The sequence below is a fragment of the Cornus florida genome, unplaced genomic scaffold (genome assembly GCF_030987335.1).
Source record: "Cornus florida cultivar Cherokee Brave unplaced genomic scaffold, ASM3098733v1 CherokeeBrave_3.0.0_Hap2_Chr11, whole genome shotgun sequence".
Lineage (NCBI taxonomy): Eukaryota > Viridiplantae > Streptophyta > Magnoliopsida > Cornales > Cornaceae > Cornus > Cornus florida.
Window position 1 is genome coordinate 39,118,255 of NW_026775581.1, and position 24,426 is coordinate 39,142,680.

Consider the following 24,426-nt stretch of genomic DNA (forward strand, 5'->3'; position numbering starts at 1 on the left):
ATGTGTGGAAGTAAACATAGTCGGTAACTGGGGCATGGGGACAGATATTCACGCATTCACCAAAAGATGTGCCTGTTTTCGTGTTTCAGCTTTCTAGATATGTTAATGGAAATGATGGGGATATAAGGGTATTTATGACTGTTCTGTCTAAAATCTAAGTGTTGTACAGTTCCAGATTATCAAATTTTTGTTTCTATGGTCCTCTTTGTTTTAAGATATATGGATGTTTACTTTGCCGAGTTTTGATACAGCTTTTGATACTTTCTCATGGGTTGCAAGAGAGAATAAAAGTTTGAGTTTGTGGGTTATCACTTTATTCAGCTGGAGGATATGTCTATAATCAATCAACTCTTTCCAGCACTCCTGCATTGTTGGGAGAAATACTAGGCAGTGGCTTTATAATGATGACGATGACAATTACAGTGACAGTATAACGTATACAGCTTGTGAATCTAGCTTATTTTTTATTCTTTTGTGAAAATGTAGGGACAAGAAGTACACCGAGGAAGAAACAATTAGAGGTATTTTTGTTCTGCATACATCTTTATTGTTTCTCTCTCCTCTCTCTCTTTTTGTTTTCCTTTGAACTTTATCAACAAGGTTTAAAAAACTATCATTCACTGAATAATATTTTTGCTTTCAATAAACTGTTGCATTGATTGTGGTTCATTAATGATTTATGTAAATTATGTTGCATAGAACTTGGAAGGCTGAGGTAGGAGTTTATTACCATGGTAGTCAAGCCATCTTTGCGAGTTTTCATATATTTTTTTTGTATTATACAAAAGGAGGAAGGATGAGGAATCCCCCAAAAAGATATCAAAACACCCAAAGAAAGGTTAGAAAACCCAAGCCCCTACAAGTCTTAACCCAATCCGCCATATTATGGAATAAGTGTTCCCTCTAAAAGAAACTAATGTAGTATCTCCTTGCTTAGCCAAATCGTCTCTCAACTCCCAGTTAGTTTTGTTCACTTCTAAATGTGGTCTAGTGTTTAAGGCTGTAAGTAAGGAACCTCTTCCATGAATTTATGGAGCATGTACTGGTTGCTACTGTTTAAAGAATGCTATGAAGTTATTCATTGCTTGCTACCTTTTTTCTTGGATAAGTATTCACGGCTTGCTACCTTATCTTCATAATTGATGAAAACTTTTCTCATTTTGACATTTTTGCATCTATTATGGTCAATGGTATCTATATTTCATCCTTAGGTAGACGTGGGACATGAATATGATACATGTTTGTTAGTTATTACATGAAATGGCCTGGGATCTTAGAGTAATTTGCTCTATCTCTCTCTCTCCAGATATGCATGTAAACTACATGCTTGTTGTGAGTTGTGCGGTGCGGAAGTGGTGTGAGAGGTTTGATCTCAGATTAAAAACCTACTGGGGGTGAACAGGTCTAGCATGCTCTTTTGATTGATTTGTAGATTATTTTAATTTTACCGAATTAAAACGTAAATAAATCATACATAACAATAAATATTGACATTGAAGTAAAGTAGAGCAAGAGATGACACCAGAATTTTTAACTTGGAAACCTCAACGAGGAAAGAACACAGAGACTAGCTTTCTCGGGCAAAACAATCCACTATCTTGAAGCAAAGTATGTCACTCTGTCTGAGTCTCACCCCCACTACACTCTGCCAAGAACTTATTGCTGGAGTCTTGCGACTCTAGTTGATGCAGATTTCAGTTTTATTCCTCAATTCTTGCAAACGGGTTGCTAGAAGAACACGAATGCTCCACGAACACTCCGTCCCCTTCGTAGTGATTGAATTACTTTCCTTGCAATCACGAACGTGGAAGGAAAAAAACAAAATCCTACTGATCAATCATTCAATCAGGATGAACCTTAGGAAGCTCTGTATGATGTTGATCAGACGAAGAACATCACTCTAGTATCACTCATGTGAAATATTGTGTGTGAATTCCAAACCTTTTCTCTCCTGTAAGAGAGAATTCCATTATTCATTCTTTTTATAGAGTCGAGGGAGAAGTAAGATGCGGCTGATAAATAGGAAGATGAGAACCACAGATGAGTCTTATGGGTCGAAGGGAGAAGTAAGATGTGGCTGAAAAATGAAAAGACGAGAACCACAACCGAGTCTTATGGGTCGATCAACTGTCGGAACTCCTCGTCATTGAAGTACGAATGCTCCTGCTACTCAGTTTAGAGCCTTGAGCATTGTACCAGGTTGTGCTGTAGGAGTAACCCGTTACCTTCTAGGTGGATTTCCCACAAAATGGGGTTCTTCTTAGCAAGAATTATTGTAGTAGGATAATGGCTAGAAGGATTTGAAAAGCATTATGGCACTAATATTTTCAAGGTTTAGCCAAGGCTTAGCTCACAAACAAAGAAAAATACTCGGAAAAATCAAAGATGATTTTCTCTCACAAACTCACTCAAAGTTCTAACAATGGTGACTTAATGTGTATCTCTTAAAATCAGTGTAGAGCTGGTGAAAGGAGGAGTTTTTATAGAAAAGAGAGTCCAAAAATAAGTTGAAAAATCGATGTAAAATCCTATTGGACGTCTCAAGTAGTTTGGTTGAAAAAGGAGTTGAAATCTTGTTGTAAAACATACAGTCCCGAAGGTATCAGGACAAGTCCAACCGATTGGAAAAATTACCAACCGGCTAGACTGTGCAGGACCAAACTACCAAGACCACTCGTACCGGTTGGACTCTGCAGGTCTAAACTACTCTGAGCAGTTGGATTGGTTGGAAAAATCTTCAACTGCTTGGACTTCTCTGAACCTTAAAAAATTAACTTTAAAACTTATTTTCAGAGTCCTAATCCAACCCAACTAGATGTGCCTTGTGTCCTCACACTCACATCTGTTCTTATTGATTTCATTCAAATCAACAATATTGACGCACTTGTTGGTCAGCTTCAATGATCAAGACACAAAATAAGAATAAAAAAACAACTAGATCAATCCCAGTTTTGACACCAAAATTAGCCAACCTAAACTAAGTTTCTCACATTTGTTTGTAACTGTTTCCTATTCTTGGTTGTCAATTGTTCAATTTCCTTGGTGGTTGATACATGTTTAGTGGTTGGATCTCCTGTGAGCAGTGCAAGCTGACTCATGTATTTTAAATTTAGAGTATAGAAGATGGCAACAAGACTAACAATGCCTGATGAAGCAGTCTCTTGTGAGTTCATGGTATGGGAGTGCTCGCTTCGATCGCCTCCTCAAAACTCAGAAACTTGTAGACCAATTAATGTATAGTAAAGAATTTTTTATCATCATTATATGCCACATATTAATTGTGTTAGGACAAACGCAGCGAACCAAGAACAAAACAAAAATCATGACAGAAAAGTAAACATGCCACACAAAGAACACGAAGATTTACGTGGTTCGACACAAGTGCCTATGTCCACCGTGAAGATCCACCAAAAGTTTCACTATGCAAAAAATAGAAGATTATAAGTTTCGGGCCCCAAACCCTATTTCTTACTCTCTTTCTCTCTTTCCTGCAATTTTCAATGTTTTCTCATTATGCCACTCCAAACCCTAAATGCCTTTATATATCGGGCTACAAGAGAATACTAATTAGGGTCCACGACTCGCAAGCGAAAAAATGGGTCAATTTTTTTCCATAATTCCAACCCAAGCTCACTTTTTGGGTTAATCGAGTCACGTGCGACCCAATCTGAAACAAAATTAAGGCCACAACATTACAAATCTCCACCTTGGCTCAAGTTTTGCCTAGCTCCACAATCCCGGCCACTTCTTTCGCCGCCTTCACATGCCCCTAAGGAATTCAGCAATTGCAAACACCAATCAAGTCAAGACAATGTCTGAACTTGATAGTAGTGATGACCTTAGTCATCATATTTGCCGGATTCTTTGTTGTCCCAATCTTCCTCACTGCAATATCACCCTGTACAATCATATCTCTATGAAGTGCAGCCTGTCCCAATCTTTCGCCGCCTCCACATGCCCCTAAGGGCCTCAGCAATTGCAAACACCAATCAAGTCTAGACAATGTTTGAACTTAATAGTAGGGATGACCTTAGTCATCATATTCGCCGGATTCGTTGTTATCCCAATCTTCCTCACTCCAATAGCACCCTGTACAATCACATGTCTGATGAAGTGCAACCTGATATCAATGTGCTTGGTCTTATAATGCAACATCTGATTTTTAGTCGGATGTATCGCAAATCACCAACCAAACCTTTCAGCCATATAGCTTCCTTCGCCTCTGTGGCTTCCATATCTCCGCCTCAAGGCAATGCAATTGTAGACTGCAAAGTTGCCTTCCAACTGAACATACTCCCACAAAAAGTGAAGACATAATGTGTTAGGGACCTCCTATCAAGATCTGTAGTATAATCTGAAATTCTGAATCAACAAACCTAACAACCCTCCAACACGTGTCGTTGCCTCTGTCATAAACTAAGCCCACATCTGTAGTGCCTCATAAGTACTACAATATCCATTTCACAGCCTGTCAATGAACCTTCTCAGGTTTATCCAAGTATCTGCTCACTACACGAACTGCATGTGAAATGTTTGGCCTAATGGACACCATAGCATACAATATGCTACCAACCGCACTAGCACAAGGAACACGAGATTTGTGCTCCACCTCTTCCTCAATCTGTGGTGACAATCCTGCTTAAAGTCTGAAGTGGGCTACCAGTGGAGTACTCACAAGCTTTGATACTTGCATGCCGAAGCGTTCCAGCACCTTCTCAATGTATTTTCTCTGTGATAAATACAATCTGCCCGCTCCCTTATCCTTGTGCATTTAGTAGAAATATAAAAAGAAGAGAAAGAAGAGAATTGGATAAAGGCTTGAATGATATGAATTACTTATTCACAGCTCTAGTATTTCTAGATAAAATGAGCGCATGCTCATATTACAAGAAAGGAAACTAAATCAAATCTAAATCAAATCACAACTTAATTCTAAAGCATATTCTATGGCATATTCTATAGCATAGTCAAATCTCTGCTATTATAGTAAGTCATTCCATAAATAGTAGCTATCATATATGTTAACATATGCATAGTCAAATCTCTGCTATTATGGTAAGTCATACCATAAATCGTGGTATCATATATGCTAACACTCTCCCTTAAGTTGGTGCGTGGATATCTGAAACGTCCAACTTGGACAATGCATTCTCAAACACAATCTTGCTGACGCTTTTTATAAGAATGTCTGCAAGCTACTGAGAGCTTGTGACAAATGGAGTGCAAATTTGACCAGAGATGATCTTCTCTCGAATGAAGTGACGGTCCACCTCTATATACTTAGCCCTGTCATGCTGAACGGAATTTGCTGATATACTAATGGCAGACTTCTTGTCGCAGTAAAGTGAGAATGGAAGCGACACTGGAAGGCACAAGTCTGTCATCGAGGTTTTCGGCCATAGCAACTCACCTACCCCAAGAGCCATAGCCCTAGCCCTATACTCTGCCTTTACACTAGATCGAGAGACAACATCCTGCTTCTTACTGCACCAAGTAACCAAGTTACCACCAATAGTGGTACAATAACCCGAAGTTGACCTCCTATCTGAAATTAATCTTGCATAATTAGCATCTGTCCAAGCCTCAACACGTAAGTGACCATGATTGGTAAACAAAATACCACGGCCTGGACACCCTTTTAAGTAGCGAAGGATCCGAATATCTGCATCAAGGTGAGGGGCATGAGGAGAGTGCATGAATTGACTCACGACACTCACGGCATAAGCAATGTCAGGTCGAGTCATGGATAAATAGATGAGCTTCCCCACAAGTCGTTGATACTGACCAACATCTGACAACAACTCCCCTCCAGAATTAGCCAACCGATGATTCTGCTCAATCGGAGTATCAGCAGGACGAGCGCCAAGCTGACCAGAAGCAGAAAACAAGTCAAGAACATACTTGCGTTGAGAGATGAAAATGCCAGTCTTGGAGCGAGCCACCTCAATGCCCTAGAAGTACCGTAGGGGACCAAGATCCTTAATCTCAAACTGACGGCCAAGATAGCTCTTAACCTCATCAATTCTGATAGTATCATCGCCGATAAGAACAATATCATCGACATACACAATGAGAGCAACTGTCTTACCGCCTGAATGACGTAAAAACAAGGTATGATCAGCTGCACTTTGATGAAAACCAAACTTGAGCATAGCAGTGCCAAAGCGATCAGTCTAAGCTCGAGGAGACTGCTTGAGGCCATACAGAGAATGACGAAGAAGACATACCATACCAGAATGAGCAGTAGAACGAAAGCCCGGAGGAGGAACCATGTACACCTCCTCCTGCAAATCACCATTGAGAAAGGCATTCTTGACATCTAACTGAAATAGAGGCCAAGATCGAATTGCAACAACGGAAAACAATACACGGATGGTATTCATCTTGGCAACAAGGGCAAAAGTCTCCTGATAATCTATACCATGAGTTTGAGCATAACCCTTGGCAACCAATCGGGCCTTGTAACGAGCAACTGACCCATCTGGATTATGCTTAACTGTAAACAACCAACGACAACTCACAGCCTTAGTCCAATAGGAAGCGGAACCATGTCCCAAGTCTGATTTTTCTCAAGTGCTTGTAGTTCTTTTGTCATAGCATCACGCCATTGAGGTTGTGCTAGTGCATCTGCAACACTAGAATGAACAGGAACCTAGGCAACAGAAACAAGAAAACTCCGTTAGGAGGGTGAGAGAGCATAATCAGAAATAAAATTAGAAATAGGGTATGTACAAGAACGTTTACCCTTTTGAAGAGCAATGGGGCGATCATTAAACGAAACAATAGCTTGAGAAGGCGGAGTTAGTGCTGAAGGAATATGGCTGTCGATCGTGGGTGTAGAAGCTTGTACCTGTTGTCTCCGACTATAAACCTGTGAAAATGGAACAATACCCCCTGCTGGAGGGGTATCATGAGGAGGAATCATAGAAGAAGAAACAGGTAATGGTAGAGGAGTTGAAGACGAAAGAAGGTGATCATCCATTATATTCAATGGGAACCATTCACTCTGAGAACTAACTGAACCAATATAGTATGGTGTATGGTCAAAGAAAGAAACATCCATGGATATAAACCGCCGACGACTGGGAGGATGGTAACACCTATAACCTTTTTAAGAGTGAGAATAACCTAAAAACACACACTTCAAAGCCTTGGGGTCAAGCTTTGTAAAAGTCCGCCCCAACTGCTGAACAAAGCACACACACCCGAAGACTCGCGGAGGAATAAAAAAAAGAGATGAATAGGGTTGTAAGATTGAGAGTAGGGTTGCAAGGTTAAGAATCCTAGGAGTCCTATTAATGATGTAAACAGCGGTAAGAACTGCATCTCCCCAAAATGACTGGGGAACATTCATGCCAATGCAGATTGCTCTAGCTAAGTCAAGGATGTGGTGATTCTTTCTCTCAGAATGACCATTTTGTTGAGGAGTTTTAACATTAGCCATCTGATGCTCAATTCCAAATTCTGTACATAATCGTTGTACCTCCCCATAAGTGTACTCTGTACCCTGGTCAGATCTAAATTTTTTAATGGTACGACTATATTGAGTCTAAACCATTGTCATAAATTTTTTAAAAATGGTGTATACCTCATTTTTGGTTTTCATAAGATAAACCTAAGTAACACAACTATGATAATTAATAAATAACACGAAATATCGAAATCCAAGACTAGAAGTAACTGGGCAAGGACCCCACACATCTGAATGAACAAGATCAAAAGGTGTTAAAGCAGATTTATTACTACTAGCAGGATAATTGGAACGAACATGTTTAGCCATATGACATGTCTCACAGGATAAATTTGACACTGCCGCGTTACAAAATAAGGAAGGAAATAAATGCTTCAAATAACCGAAAGAAATATGTCCTAAACGCATGTGCCAACGCATAAGCTGGGCTTTATTAGATGAAACAATATTGGAAAATGAAACTGAATGTGCTTGAGGTGACAAAGGAGCATCCAACAGGTATAAACCGTTCACTTCACGCCAACTGCCAATCATCTGTTTCGACACCAGATCCTAAAAAATACAATGAGAGGGAAAGAACGTTACACTACAATTTAATTGTTTGGTAACGCTACTAACGGAAATAAGATTTGTAGTCAACTTTGGAACATGAAGTGTATCTGACAAAGTTAATGAAGGAGTAATTGATATGTGACCTTCCCAGCAATGGAAGATGGAGAGCCATCTGCAGGGCAGACCTTGCGTTGGCCAGAGTAGATACTATAAGATTGGAAGAGTGAGGACATACTAGTCATATTGTCTGAAGCACCAGAATCAATGATCCATGGTGTTGAAGATGTAGATACGCTATGTGCAGACACAATAATACCTGAGTGGGCATAAATAGAGGTTGACTGAGATGATGCCTCCATTTGGTTGAAAAATTGCTTGAACTTGTCCAAATCAGCTTGAGTCAAGGTAACTGTGGCAGAAGATGTAGAGGCAGGGTTGTCAGGAGTTGACAACAAGACTGGTTGTGTAACAAAATGTGCAGAGGATCGAGGCTGCTGTTTTTGTTGCGATAGGCGTCCATGTAAAGCATAATAATGAGATTTGATGTGACCAATTTTCTGCAATGGTCACACCGTCCGCGTTGTCGTCCCAGAGGAGGATTGGTGGTAGTGCTCTGAACTGACTGGGATGGTGAAGTTCCTGAAAGGTTGGGAACCCGAACTGCTATAGCAGAACGATCAACAGAAGCAACACCTAATGGATGAGTCCGGCGGCTCTCATCTGACAACACATAGGAGTATGCATCCTCAAGAGTAAGGAATGAAGATAAGTCTAATAAATGAACATGAGCATACTTAAACTCGTCGTTCAACCCGGCAATAAACTGAAACACTCTATTCTTTTCCACAATTCCTGCATATAAAACTGGCATTATTTGGATCCTTCCAAGAGTAAAAGGAATCATAATATGACATCTCCTCCCAAATAGCACAAACCTTGGCGATGTAACCTGAAACTGTTAAGTCACCTTGAGAAATCCTGGTGATATCTCGCCCCAGCTGGAAAATTTGTGCATTACTCTGCCTCTGAGAATAAGTGCGTTGAACTGAATCCCAAATCTGCGTAGCAGTCTTCATAAACATTTAGCCAACAACTATGTTTGGTTGCATCGAATTGACTAGCCAAGGCATAACCACAACGTTATCTGCAAACCACTGTGAAGATGCCTTCTCTGACTCAGCTGGCTTTTTCCTAAAACTAGTAATATAGCCAATCTTGCCTTTGCCACCAATGAATATCTTGGCAGACTGTGCCCAAATCAAATAGTTGGAACTATCCAACTTCACTGTGGTGATTTGAAGTCTTGGATTTTTTGATGAGTTGGCGGGAAAAATGGCACCACCACCCACAGAACTTGAGCCAAGAGAATTAACAGTCGAGGACCTTGAATCTGGTATAATCTGTTACACGACAATAAAAAACTCCAAAAACACCACAAATTTTGTTAATAAATCAAAGAGTCTCCTCAGACCATAAACAATAACAATGTCTCCTCAGACTATTCCCGAAAAGTCCAAATACAAACCTTTTTTAAGGAGCGCTGCCTGCTTACATATAACTAGACAACCTCCTTCTTAATATCCGGACCCTCTTTGTAGACTAATTTTTTTTTAACCCAAGCCCTTATAGGTGTTGAAAACCAACTATCCCAATTTACCCAAGCCTAGAAGAGTAAAAAAGAAATTGTAAAACTTAAAAATACCTGTTTTCGATCACAAAACAACAGCACAGAAAAACATGTGTAGGCAATGTCACACGATGTCACAAACAGCTTAAGGTAGCTGTCGCACAAGTAGCAAGGTTGTTGAAAGGTGTGGAAAGGTGTTGGCTCTGATACCAAGTAGAAATATAAAAAGATGAGAAAAGAGAGAATTGCGTAAGGGCTTGAATGATATGAATTACTCATTCACAGCTCTAGTATTTATAGATAAAATGAGCACATGCTCATATTATAAGAAAGGAAACTAAGTCAAATCTAAATCAAATCACAACTTATTCTAAAGCATATTCTATGGCATATTCTATAGCATAATCAAATCTTTGCTATTATGGTAAGTCATTCCATAAATAGTGGTAATCATATATGGTAACATATGCATAGTCAAATCTTTGCTATTGTAGCAAGTCATACCATAAATCGTGGTATCATATATGCTAACAAATTTCAAAACCCAAAATCCTCTTCACGGCACCAGGATCCTTTATATCAAATTCACCAAGTTAATCCTTCAACATGTTGATGTCTAACATGTTCCTCCAAGCTATCAACATGTCATCAACATATAACAATAAGTACAAATACGAACCATCTGAGAGCCTCCTGTGATACATATAATTATTGAACTCACTCCTACAGTAGCCACTCCCAACCATAAAGGTGTCAAATCTCTTGTACCATTGTCAAGGAGACTGCTTTAGCCCATACAAGGACTTCTTCAGTAGGGAAACATGACCATCCTTTCCTAGAATCTAAAATGCCTAAGGCTGATGCATATAAATATGCTTTTTCAACTCATTATGCAAGGACACAATCTTGACATCAAGCTCCAAATCATACAGAGCAATCATAGCAAGCAACACCCTGATTGAGCTATGTTTGATCACAGGAAAAAAAACTTCATTGAAGTCCACTCCTTCCCTCTGTGTATAGCCCTTTGCCACTAAGCATGCCTTGAACCTTGCATCTTTCAATCTTAGAGTTCTTTCCTTGTTCTTGAAGACCCATTTATAGTCCACAATCTTCTGGCCCTTAGGCTTCTCAACTAGCTCCCAAATCTGATTCTGTGACTCTCCACCTAGGATGGCCTCATGATAAATGCACGGTACCTGCTCATCAATACTCTCTGCCACACTAAGTGCATAAGCAATTGAATCAACCTGTGAAAACCATACTTCTGAGGTGGCCTAGTCTACCTCCCCAGTCTATCTCTAGCCACACTGTGCTGTTGCAACTTCGCATCTTTCTTCTCAGCCCTAACTTGCACCTGCTCATCATTCGACCGATTAGGAACATCCTCTTACTGAACCTTTATATGCTTCACCTGCTCACTAAAATCTTTAGCCCTTGCTGAATCAACTACTTCCTTCTGTGGAGTAAGCATCACAGACTCATGGAAGGTCACATCCCTACTAACAAATAATTTCTTTCCTGAATCATTTAGGCACCACAATCTGTATGACCCCGGACTCATAACCAAGAAATATGCATTTCTTATCCCTTGGTTCAAGCTTCCCCTAATTGACACGTGTATACATAGGACACCTAAAGACTCTAAACTAGTTGGAGAACTATACCATACCTCCTCCAGAGTCTTGCCCAGAGCACTTTGCCTAACCCAGTATTGGACAACATACATCGTGCTCTCTGCAACAGTGTTTTGTTCATCTATTCTGCAATTCCATTCTACTACAGAGTTTTTCTCACTACGCGCTGTCTCACAATCCCGTGATCCTTGTAGAACTCATTATTTATTTATTTTTTTTTTGGTCACAGAATTCCAAGCTGTTATCTGCCCTCAAGCGCTTGACCTGCTTTTCAACCAAGGTCTTCCACTTCTTGAATGTGACAAAGGCCTCATTCTCGTGCTTCAAAATATATACCCAGATTTTTCGAGAAAAGTCATCAATCGACGTCATCGTGTATCTACCACCATCATGTGAAGCAACCCGAGAGGCACCCCAAAGATCAGAATGGATATAATCCAACGTACCCTTGGATATGGATTCCTGTATTGAATTTCACTCTACGCTGTTTCCCGAAGACACCATGCTCACAGAAATCTAGCTTCTCGGTTTTCCGACTACCAAGCAGACCCTTCTTACTCAGAACATCCATCTCCCTCTCACTCATATGGCGAAGCCACGTATGCCACAATCTAGTAGTATTTGAATATGGATCCAAGGACGATACTGCAACTGAACCTGTGACTGTGCTACCCTACGGCGCACATAAATCATGCCGCTTCAGTCCCTCATTACCACAAGAGCACCCATAGAAACCCGAATGACTTCACCTCTAGCCTTGTAACCGCACCCTATGGGATCCAGCGTACCCAGGGAAATCAAATCCTTCTTCAGTTTTGGTACATGCCTGATGTGAATGTCCTTATTATGCTATCACACGTCTTGATTCGAATTGTACCGATACCTATAACCTTGCATCCATGGTTCGATAAGAGGTAAGTCAATGTCTATTTGGATAAATGTGATACGAGTAATCTGAATCAAGAATCCACTCATCACCAGAGATGCTGACAAAAATTGTGAGAATGTTACAACCATCTGAATCATCACCCGCTGCAACAACCACATCAGCGGTTTCAGAGGAATTTTTCTTTCCCTTCTTACGCTCCAGACTGTCTTTCTTGAAGTGCCCTTCCTTGTGACAACTGTAACATCTCAATACCTTTGTTTGTTCTTAGACTTCGAATGACCTCTATAGCCAAACCCTCCATCCTGATTCATTATCCCTCTAGCAACCACCCCCTTTGCCGAATCTTCTCTGTTGCCCTCAAATGCCATTCGCTTCAAATCCTTAAAATTCAGAGCTGCCTTCACGTCTTCCATAGACAAAACAATTCTCCCAGACAAAGTTCTCATACAAAGGTGGTTAAGAATATAACAAAATAGTGGCCTGATCCTCATCCGATATTTTAACAACAACATTATTCAAGTACATGCTAAAAGTGTTTACCTCGTCAAGATGATCTTTTAGAGACGAACCTTTGTGTGCATCTAAAGAGTGAATGACCGTTTCTTCAGATAAAGCAATTCACAAGAGATTTCGTCATATATTAAGCCTCCAACTTGTTAGACAACCCATTCGGCATAATCTCTCTAGAAACTTCTTGCAAAACCTCATTACTCAAGAACTAGATAACGTCTTGTTAAAAAAAGAAAAGAAAAAAAGAACTAGATAACCGCAATATGTGCTTTCTCCATAACCTCATCTTTGTCCTTAATCTTTTCTAGCAGTGCATCCTTCCTCTTCAGCACTCTGGATAACCCATGTTGAACCAACATAGCCTACATCCTAACCCGCCACAGGTTGAAATCGTTTTTGCCGTTAAACTTCTCGTTTTTCAGAAATTTGGTTGCCATCCCAGTTTTGAACCGAAAGCACTGATACCGGCTTGTTACGACACACACAAAGAATCAAGAACAAAATGAAAATCACGATTGGAAAGTAAACATGATACGCACAAAGAACACAAAAATTAACATGATTCGACACAAGTTGTGCCTACATCCACAGTGAAGATCCAACGAAAGTTTTCACTATGCGAAAAATATGAGATTACAAGTTTTAGCCCCCAAACCCTAGCTCTCGCTCTCACTCTTTCATGCAATTTTCAGTGTTCTCTTATTTTACCACTTCAAACCCTAAACGCCTTTATATATTAGGCTACAAAAGAGTACTAAACGGGTCAATCATGTCACAATGCGACCCGGTCCGAAAATAAATTCGGGCCACAACATAACAAATTGGATAGTTAAAATCTCTAGGGTTTGTTTCATGCATTTGTTATATCATCAGGATGAATAGTCTGTAAGAATAACTGAAAAAATTAATGAGCTATATTAAGAAGAAATTATGCATTTATGCATCACTAATTTCGATGAGAGAAATAAAGTTTGAAAGTAAAACATATATAACAAAAGCAAATTCATGCAAGAATGTACGGAGATTCCTCTATAAAAGAATGCCATGAAGAATAAGGCAAGATTTCTGCATCTGAGAGGTGTTCCTTCTTTAATGACTGCCTTAAAAACTATGGCTCTGGTATCACCCCACCACAACCAAATTAATTAACTTAGTTTTGTTTCATATCTTGGACTTTGCTCCATCTTAAATTGTTTGGAAAATATTTGTTGAATAGAAGGAAGATAAAGATAAGAAAGTGATGGGATTAATCTCTAAGAAAGGAACAATAAAAGCAAAGGGATGTGGCATCACACATCAGTAAAACGAGTCCAAACTCATTTAAGGAACACTCAGAGGATCACTTCGAAGAGGGATGAAACGCATTTCCCCTCACGAGTTATTGCCTTGAAACTGGACTAAAATTTCAAAATCTCTCTTTTCGTTGTTTTTCTTTATTTTTTGGCCTCTTACGGTCAGCGCTGAAGACATGATTTGAAAGCCCTCTGTAGTATCAGATTGCATGGTGCATTCAGTTATTGCTGGTGATTTACATTGCTGATATGCCTTGTAGGTTGAAGCTGAAGATATTGAAGAGTTCTCAAGCACATCAAAGGTCTGATTTCGTGCTAATATGCTGTTTTACAAACTTTTGTATGATTTTGATGGCATGAATGTGGTAGAAGTAAATTGCTTCGATAATACCATGAATACTACTAGCGATCTGATTTGCTTCAGTTTAGAGAATAGTTAGAACCAAAACCGATTCTAATCGTTTCGTAAAAGTTGGAATCAAACTTATGGAAATGCCTAAGTTGAACTAATATGACCCGTACAAATGATGGAGCGGTTCCTTATGCACACCCTTACTAGCTTTCACCACTTAGTAGCTAGACCAATGAGCAACTGTTAATTATGGGCAACAACAGAACGATGACGACAATGAAATGATCGCTCTTTAGTAGTTATTCTATGGATAATATCGAGTCGGTGTAGTTAATTTGGTGGTTTTATGAATCTAATTGATAATGATTTTGCTCAGGATACGGATGGGAGCGATGAAGATTGGGGTGTTTGAGATCATAAAATTGCTAAGATGATGATGAGGGCATTCCAAAAAAATGTTAAAGCGAGTGTTGTATGTTACTTTGAATGTAAATATGGTCTAGTAGGTTAATATATTGTATTTATGTAGCGTTGTCTTTCATGTTCTGGTGAAAATTCTTTTACATAGAAGTATAAGAAAACAAATCTTACTGATGACTATTGTGAATTTGTGATTAGCCTGGTAAATGGGTGGATTTGGGCGGGTTAAATACGGGGTGGATCAAAATGGACGTGTCGGATGCAAGTTGGGTGGAACTGATCCAGTTAACCTATATCTAAGACCGTCCATGCTTGACCTAACCCATTTAACCAGTTGTTTATTTATTTATTTTTGTTATGTTTTTTCATACTTTTATGGATATGATGGGACCTTATAATTTCTCTGCCATCTATATTGTCCAGGGTTTTAAATCATATTAAGAGATTTTATATCTTTTATATACTTGAGAATTTATTGATGAAATAAAATATATTGAGAGAAGTTTAAAATTTTATTTGCGCTTTTGGTATTCTTGGAGCATTTGTTGGGATTAGGACCAATGATCCACGTGGTGGTGATTTATATCCAAGCTCATTAACCGTTTAAACTTGTTCATTAAAATTAAATTATTTGGGCATCCAAATTTAAGTGAATGGGTCAATGATGAATAAAAAGTAAGTATTCATATAAATTCAAAGGTCAATGATGATTTTATATCTTTTAAATACTTGAGAATTTATTGATGAAATAAAATATATTGAGAGAAGTTTAAAATTTTATTTGCGCTTTTGGTATTCTTGGAGCATTTGTTGGGATTAGGACCAATGATCCACGTGGTGGTGATTTATATCCAAGCTCATTAACCGTTTAAACTTGTTCATTAAAATTAAATTATTTGGGCATCCAAATTTAAGTGAATGGGTCAATGATGAATAAAAAGTAAGTATTCATATAATTCAAAGGTCAATGATGGATTAAAAGTGGTATTTATCTTAATTCGCTCAAATAATTAGGAATGCTAACGGGGCGGAGTTGGGACGGAAGCTAAATCCTACTCTGTACTGTTAAAAAATTTATCATACCAAATTCGTCCCTAATTTAGAATTGGTTTGTAATTGTTATACCATTTTCGTCCCTATTTCGGTAAACAAAGTATCGATTTCACACATGTATTTCGTTTAACTGTGGGGCGTAGTGGGGGCAGGTCGGGTTATGTTACTTTTATTATGTAGTAAAAAACAACTAGCCCAATGTATTCATATTGGTTGGTAAATATGTCGACCCAACTTTGAGGTTATTAAATAATAAATATTAATATATTAACAGACACTGTTCACAGAGTAACAAAAGTTTTAAAAATATTAAATATATATTTTATATATATATATAAAATTAAAAGGTACCTATATAATCGGGGTAGGTTTATCACTAAAACCGCCCCGATCGAAATTGAGGAAATTGTCATCCCTAATTTTGTTGTTGCAATTTAAATTCTAGAATTTATTTCTGCCAATAATAAATTTGAATTGACCGTCAAACTAAAATTTTCAACCTAACAAACAAAAAAAAAAAGTAAATTCGGTTTTAGATCAAGCCAAACAACTAGAAAGTAAAAAAAAAGAAAAGAAAAATAGAAGAGTAAAATTGTTTGCTTGGTCGCTACTCTAAAATTTGAATAAAAATTGAACTCACCCATGACAACACAAATATTATGTTATCTAACGTCATAAAACATGCGTAACAATTACGTCGTACTTGTATCTCACGCGTGTGTTTTATTTTGAAACACAGTTGAATTTTTTTTTAAGTAAATTCGGTTTTAGATCAAGCCAAAAGTGTTTGCGTAGCCATTACGTTTGTACAAGGCGTGTGTTTTGTTTTGTCTATAAACTCTCTCCCTCTCTCTCTCTCTCTCTCTCTAAAATCGTATACGTCATCAGTCGGATCCACTAGTGCCACCTCAGCATCGCCACCTCATAAAGGGAGCGTCTTTGACCTATCTCTGCCTCGTTCTAACTTCAACTCCAAGCCTCTCTCTCTCTCTCTCTCTCTCAAATCATTTCAACTCCACGTCCCTCTCTCTCTCTCTCTCTCACTCTCACATCGCGATTTCAGATAATAACGGTGGAATGATGGAGTTCAGGGGTCTGCTACAGAAAATGGGTGGGGAAGAGATTTTGGCGGTTTTGTGTGATGATGGTGGGTTTTGTCAACACTGTCAAGCCCTGTTGCGGACTCGAATTCAGAATCGGATCAATAACGGTAAGGAAAACAAATCTCTCTTTTTCTCTCTAGATTTTCATTTGATTTTAGTTGGTTTGTTCTACAGCAAAAAAATTAAGAAGTGTTCTCTGTTTTTTTGATTCACAAGTATTCCAAAATTGTAACTAATTAGTGTTCCGAGTGTTAGCTTGGGTTTTATTATTGTATATACAATTTAATATGTATATTTTTTAGGGTTTTTTTTAAGGGTTTATAATAAACTTATAGCAACTATTTTTGAGGGTTTTTTTTTATGGGTTTATAATCAACTTATAGCAACTATCTTTTTAGGATTTTTTTTTTTTAGTAGAAATATTCTTGAATCTTCCTTGGTTAAAATGAAGGGTTTATAATAAACTTATAGCAACATTTAGAGGTTTTTTGTGTTCTTGGTCCTTTTTGGATTTTTTTGGTAAATTTGTCGTTATTTGATTTGTTTATAATCAACTACGGTTTTTTTTTGGGTATATTTTTCATTATTTGTTTTGAAAATTTTTTCTTAGTAAGTTCTGCAGCAAAGCAAAAAAAATAGTTTGTCTGTTATTTTGATTTTATTGAAGTATTCCAAAATTGCAGTAATGGTTGTTACACATTACATTAAAGTATTTTTTTTTTTTTGGGCACTGGATTTGTCAATATTGTTCTTAGGACCAGTTAGTGCTTTTTGGGATTCTTTTTGGCTTTATTATTGTGTAGAAATTATATATTTTTGTTTAAGTGTGTGCATTTTTGTTGAAGAAATTTGATGGGTTTATGATCAACTTAGAGCAACTATTTTTCCTAGGGTTTTTTTTTGGGTAAATTTTTCATGTTTTGGTTTTGATATAATTTTATGGTGTTTTTCTTTTACTAAAAACTTTATAGAATGTTTCTTTGAGGAGGCAGGAACTATTGAGTAATATGAATACTTGGAAACATTAACCCATCCAGTGATTCATACAAAATGAGAAAAAGTTGCAGTCTAAAAGAATTTTATTTTCAAAAAGATTTCAGAAATTACGTTTCATCTCAACAAACAAACCCTAGGTTTTCCTCAAATTTTGATATAATACGGCTATATGCACCTTCCTCTGACCTGTCCTTGAATTTCGGTTAGGATAGATAAAAAATTTTATAGCATGACCTTACATTCTGTTTCATACATTAATGCAATTTTACATAGTACTCTCTGTACTTTAATTTTACTTGCATTTTCTTTCTGTAACCTTTTTTTTCCCTTCCATTGCAGGAAAACTAAGAGAATTATCAGACTTCCGGTCTGCAGGTTCTAAAATTTCAGAACCTTCTGCTAAGAAACGGTCATGGAGCTCCATCCAAACCTCAGAAGATGGAGTTTCCTCTTTGAATGATATTGGGTTATTAAGGGAGCAAAACGAGCATGTTAGGTTTGCAGAAGTTGGCAGGAAGAAGAATTTTTATCACGTTGAGAGAATCTATCGGAAGCCAACGAATGTGCTTCAAGGGCTTGAGCTACATACTCGCGTTTTTAATGCCGAGGAGCAGAAGAAGATTGTTGAATGTGTCTACAATTTACAGCGCATGGGACGGAAGGGGCAACTGAGAGGTATGATGCTAGTTCCCTTTGTTGTCTAGTTTTTTTTCCCAACTTAATCTGAGTTTCTGGAAGTACAAATGGTCCTTAAATTGCTTAACAGAAAGAGCAGTAAAATTATGAAAAGTCTGTCCTTGTTTGTTACATTATGAGACTGTTCTTGAACTTAGATTCTTACGGTCTTGCCTTGCATTGCAGGTTTCATTTAAAACAAAAGCTTGCCTTGATTTTCACAAATAATACTAATTGCTTCTAAATAATTTCATAGACACTTAAATTCTGGCTTGTCAACTTTTTTTTAATGTTGAGTATGAATTTTATATTCAATTTCATATAAACTGACAACTCCTTCAAAACCAACACTTAATTTCTTGTTATTATACTTTTCCTTGTACTTAGTCAATTTTGAGTATATAGGCTGAACTGCTAAAGATTGTAAATTATGTCAATATGGTATATGCTTAATGTTCTTTCGGTTTTTCTTTGTTATATTTTAAAATATTTTACAGCCAAGACATATTCAGAACCAGAAAAGTGGATGCCAGGCAAAGGGCGGATCACAATTCAATTTGGTTGCTGTTATAACTATGCAGTGGTACTATTTTGTTCTTGTTCCTTTCTTTTCTTCTACCATTTGTACTCATGAGTTGTACCCACACTTCTGTAAACTTTTTCCTTTTTTAACAGGACGAAAATGGGAATCCCCCCGGTATTCTTAGACAAGAAGATATTGATCCCCTACCCCTTCTGTTCCAGCAAATGATCAAACGGATGGTTAGGTGGCACGTTCTGCCTCCAACTTGTGTCCCTAACAGCTGCATTGTGAACATCTACGATAAAGGGGACTGCATTCCTCCTCACATTGACCATCACGATTTCCTGCGGCCTTTTTGCACAGTATCATTCTTAACTGAGTGCGATATACTCTTTGGTACATATCTGAAAATTGTTGGTCCGGGAAAGTTCGAGGGTCCTGTCTCAATACCTTTGCCTGTCGGGTATGGGTTCAGAATCTTCTCTCCTGCTAAATAACTAACTGTTCACCTTTCTTGCATCCCCATGACTGCATTTTATACTTCATTTTTTTTTAGAATTTTATATTTCATTCTACTAATTTGGCCCCCTCACTTAAATTTTATGGGTTTGCCCCTGACTGCATGTAGTTCTTTCTGTATAAAATCATTGCAATCTTAGTACGGAATTTTAGAGTAGTTGATTTTGTTTCCTGCAACAATTGAAATGAGGCTATTCATCACAATTGAAATGATGCTATTTGTACCATGCTTTTCTGATTTCGAGACTCTTTCTTAATTACCGGTGTAGTTTTGCCCTTTAATTTCAAATTTTATTCTGAAGATCTTTTACGTATTTTCAAGTGCGACTGGAAGCATAATGGGATGATTTTGTGCCCTTCCATATATGTCTTTGCGCACATCTGTATTGGAAGATTCCCGGTCTTCTGGTGCCCTAATGTCCCTTTAGAACATTCTGCACATGTATCTATGTTTGGGCCATAAATTTCTCCCTTATGGGGTTCAAATACTGATATGTGATTTGAATGTGGAAATAGGTCATGTTTATGTACTACGAAATTGGATTATTTACTTTCTAAGGTGTTTCATTTGATTCGATAGCATTAATTTAATTTCTTGATGAAGCCTCATAGGGACATTTCACAGCTCTCTCTCTATTGATATCCTATTGTTTGATCAAGTGTATATAGATTGTGTATTGTGGTTGTCTTTAGCTTCACTCCCTATCCTTTCTGTTATTAGCTTCTGATAATAATCCATATTTCCTGCAGATCGGTGCTTGTTCTAAGTGGCAATGGAGCCAACAGTGCTAAGCATTGTGTTTCCGGAGTCAAACGAAGAAGGTATTATTACTTTCTTCCTTACATAGAATTTTTGAATTTATAGTATTTTTTTCTTTTAAACTGTATGAAGGATCATTTCTTATTTATTACTTTTCTGTCGCAGGATTTCCATTACTTTCCGGAAAATGGATGAGCGCAAATTACCATACAATTACTTACCTGAGCCAGAGCTTCAGGGAATAAAGCCTCTTGTCCAACGACACCAGCATGAAAATTCCAAGTCACCTGTCCAACAAAACCAGCACGAAAATTCCAGGTTCCCTGTCCGACGAAACCAGCACAAAAATTTCAAGTCACCAGTCCGACGAAACCAGCACGAGAATAAAAAATCAACGATAACAAACCTGGAGGTGCTGCAGAGATGGCCAATACCTTATTCGCCATACCGAGGAGAAGACAGCTACAAACGGAGGAGAAAAAAATATCTGCAGAAAGATGATTTCTCTCCCCTCGGGAGCTCGACTAACACTTGTATACTTCACTGATAGATCATATGTAATTCACGCAATTGATGACTGACACTTGTATACTTCACTGATAGATCAACTCTTGTATACTTGCACAGAAATTCTTTGTACCAACTGAACAAATAATTTTTCAATTATATATCAGAATGAGCTTCATCCTTCTCTCTAGTCTTCTTGTGGTTGTGTTTTGACTGGCTATCAGATTCAAAGATTTTATGTGTTACTCTGTTGTTGATTTTTTTTGTCAATTTTTATTTATTTATTCAAAGGTATTGTACTTTTCAAATAATTCTGTGGATGTAACTTTGTGGTTTGAATTGAATCCTGTTATTTCAAGATAATCTAATAGTTGTTCAAGTCAGTTTCAGTCATGGATCATCTCCAAAGTTGACTTGATGCAAGTTATTTACTATTATTTTTATTATTATTTTCCCTGCAAATTAGGAGAAGGGGGACTCGAACACCACACACGCACCGCAATTTATTACCATTATGAAGAAATGCATTTTGTGTAGTTTCTGAAGCCTCCATTCTTCTGATGTAAATAGAACTGATAGCAACAGAACCAGAGTATGCACCTTCAAACAACATCCAAAAGTAGGCCTCAATATGTTTGCTACAACTAAGGATAAGCTAAAAAACACATATCTACACACACACACACACATATCTCAGTGCCACCCCATCTAACATTAATTCTAGCTAGTTCTTATAATCTAGGTACAAGAGATGATTAGGCAATGCCATATCCATTGAAAGCTTCTGGTCTTTCAATACTTACTTTTTCTGGTAATTACGTAGTGAATGTGGGAATGTGGGCAAGAGGGAATTGCATGAGTTCCGCGATGAATAATAGAATGCTCTAAGACGCACAACACCACCACCATAAACTCATAACTATGACTTGTGACCTATTCATATTGCTAATGGATTCTCGATAAATGCAAGTCATTTTGATTCTGTTACATACCTCGAGAGTCTCTCTATTTCTAACACACTTCTAGTTCGAAAATGTTGGCCAAATAATTGTGTCAAAAGGCCTTGAAGTCGTATTTTTTACTTCTATAGTTGTGTGGCCTAGGATTACTAAGTGGGGAATCAAGTTGGAACATGCCATAAAGGTCGTTTTGTATGCGATATGATTTTGTTTTTGATATTTTGGTTTCCAAATTTAGGCCCAAATCATATTTCGGACTGATCATGGTGGTTTGGAATAGTGTTAAAACATGAAAGATTATTTGGTTTGGAATAGTGTTAAAACATGAAAGATTATTTGAGCCAAACCCATATCACCAATTTATTGATATTAGTGTGTTTTAACACTGTAGCTATAGTAATAAGCAGGTCGAACCACTCTCAGGTGAGATTTCGTACGAGACACAAATTCAAAACATCAATTTATGGGATAGAAAAAGATTATTTTAAAACTATTTTGTAATTTAAAAAAAGTGTAACTAATAAATTATTATTAAAAAAAACTTTGATCAAGTGATCGGATAAATCTCAAGAAAGAGAATCCGCCACCACGGATCCATATAAATAAATTTTCTATTTCTCTTGTATGAATTTTTCTCCAATTAGAAAATAATTTCATCGGTCTAATTACAAGTTGAAAAGATTGAAGAAAAATATGATATTAAAAACAACTTACTTATATATATGAGAGAATATTAATATATCTATGCTAAAAAGGTAAATAGAGCCATTATCCGAATTACTATTATTTGGCAAACAAGAAGATTCATCCCTCTATTGTTTTTAGGGTCATGTGTAGAAAACATCCCTGCTTATAATGCATATTGTACCCCTCATGTAAAAAACACTCATAATCTATGATATTTGTGTAAATAGGTCATACTCACACATTTATGACTAAAATGCCCCTACGCATTTAATAATATATATAAAAAAAATTTGTGAAATGACTAAAAAGGGTAGCTAACAAAAACCCACAATCTATACACCACACCAGTTCGCTGGAGGAGGAGGAGATCACCAATTCGGCCAACTCAAGAATCTAGAAAATTCATCAACAAATTGATGATCGTGTTCATGGCCACCACCGCCACCGCTTTCCTCTTCCATCACATATACAGTACACACATATACATCACAAATTTTTGCACACACAGAGAGGTATATAACTATATATATATACACACACACACACACACATGTATATATAAGAGAGAACAGAGAGACGACCACTGCAACGAGGCGAGCTTCGAACGGCGGCGGCCCTCCATGACTCCGCGATGCTCCAAAAATAGCGTTCGCCAGTCACCACCACCACCACAATCTCATAACCCTTTCTGCCCCAAACTGACCCACAACCCCATATTTCTCTCCTCCTCGCTGTACACAGTTATACACACACATATGTGTATATGTACACATTGATATATTCATTTTTTTATTTTTTTATTTTTTTTATTTTTATTTTTATCTCTACCATACAATTCACAAAACCCATCTCCTATTTTTTGGCCCCCAGTTCTTGAATTTTCACTGCAGCCTAAACAAATACTGTTAGGGTTTTTTTTTTTTTTTTTTGAATAAAACATAAAAACTTTTAAAACAGGTGTGAAGTGACCCCTTATGACTAGTTGTGTCTATTGGTTAAGGATGTGAAAATAGTCTATAAATATATTATGGTTATTCTAACATATTAAAGACCTTACTTCTCTTCTTCAGTTTCTTTTCTAAAAACTCATTCTTTCATTCTTCAACCAAATACTATATTATATATATTTAATTATATATCTGAATTTATGGGCAACATGACATTATAAGATTTGGTGATTGTCACTCTGTGAACGTGTGCATGGAGGATATTGGAGTTGTATTTTGGAGCCTTTCATAGTCGTCACAACCTGCACGTAGGGAAGTTGTAAAGGTTTTAGGACAGCGCAATATTGCGTGCCTCTCCATTAAACAGGCCAGGAGTTTCTTACTCTCTACTACTCTAATATATATTTGTTGTTATTTTACTGGCTTATTATTTTAGTATATTGTTTTATTTATACTATATATTATTTTAGTATATTGTTTATTATATGAATATAGAAGGGTTTTAGTCTAAAGTGTATTTTGATATGATTACGTGAATTGACTTAAAAATGAGATTGTATAAAGATATCTAAAATCCCGAACATTCTAAAGCATTTATAATTTCTCAAACATGTTACATATTCTGTCAAGTCATACATCTATGTATATCTTTGATTCTGATATGGTTATGGTTTTCATTACTGATGACTTTTATATTTATATATAGTATTAATCATTCTTACTATGTTTCATTCACAATATTCATGTTGTTGTGTTAAAGTAGTTTTAGATGGTTACTGTGATGTTATGAAAAAATTAAACTGGATATAATACAATACTTATTTAATTTATATCTGTCATTTTGAACTGAAAAAAAAAAAAGAAGTAATGCTTTGGTTTAGTTTCTTGGTTGACGTTATTGGATAAAAATTAAAAAAAAAAAAAAAATGTTTGAGAGGGAAAAGTTC

The 24,426-nt window shown here is 37.1% G+C and overlaps 2 protein-coding genes and 1 long non-coding RNA gene across 6 annotated transcripts in view; 2 read left to right on the forward strand and 1 right to left on the reverse strand.

The window, feature by feature from the left end:
* LOC132280819 (DNA-binding protein RHL1) overlaps window positions 1-14,924 on the forward strand; it is a 29,861-nt gene extending 14,937 nt beyond the window's left edge. For 2 of the 4 annotated variants that reach the window (XM_059782576.1, XM_059782575.1), the window contains exons 10-12: window positions 487-521; window positions 14,239-14,280; window positions 14,707-14,924. In XM_059782576.1, coding sequence (XP_059638559.1) covers window positions 487-521; window positions 14,239-14,280; window positions 14,707-14,742 — 113 coding nt within the window. In that variant the 3' untranslated portion in view covers window positions 14,743-14,924. Of the gene's footprint in view, window positions 1-486; window positions 522-14,238; window positions 14,282-14,706 lie in introns of those variants that run through there. The other 2 variants (XR_009471702.1, XR_009471701.1) reach the window with 1 other exon arrangement.
* LOC132280820 (uncharacterized) overlaps window positions 1-20,936 on the reverse strand; it is a 30,347-nt gene extending 9,411 nt beyond the window's left edge. The window contains exons 1-2 of the long non-coding RNA XR_009471703.1: window positions 20,814-20,936; window positions 20,601-20,702 (exon numbers count right to left, since the gene is read on the reverse strand). This is a non-coding gene — a long non-coding RNA (uncharacterized LOC132280820). The remainder of the gene's footprint in view (window positions 1-20,600; window positions 20,703-20,813) is intronic.
* LOC132280818 (RNA demethylase ALKBH9B-like) lies at window positions 16,776-20,926 on the forward strand. The gene is made up of 6 exons (XM_059782574.1): window positions 16,776-17,013; window positions 18,242-18,577; window positions 19,075-19,160; window positions 19,253-19,563; window positions 20,370-20,441; window positions 20,545-20,926. Exons 1-6 carry the CDS (start codon window positions 16,881-16,883, stop codon window positions 20,924-20,926), a joined length of 1,320 nt encoding a protein of 439 aa, XP_059638557.1. The 5' UTR covers window positions 16,776-16,880.
* Window positions 20,937-24,426: the final 3,490 nt, after the last annotated feature.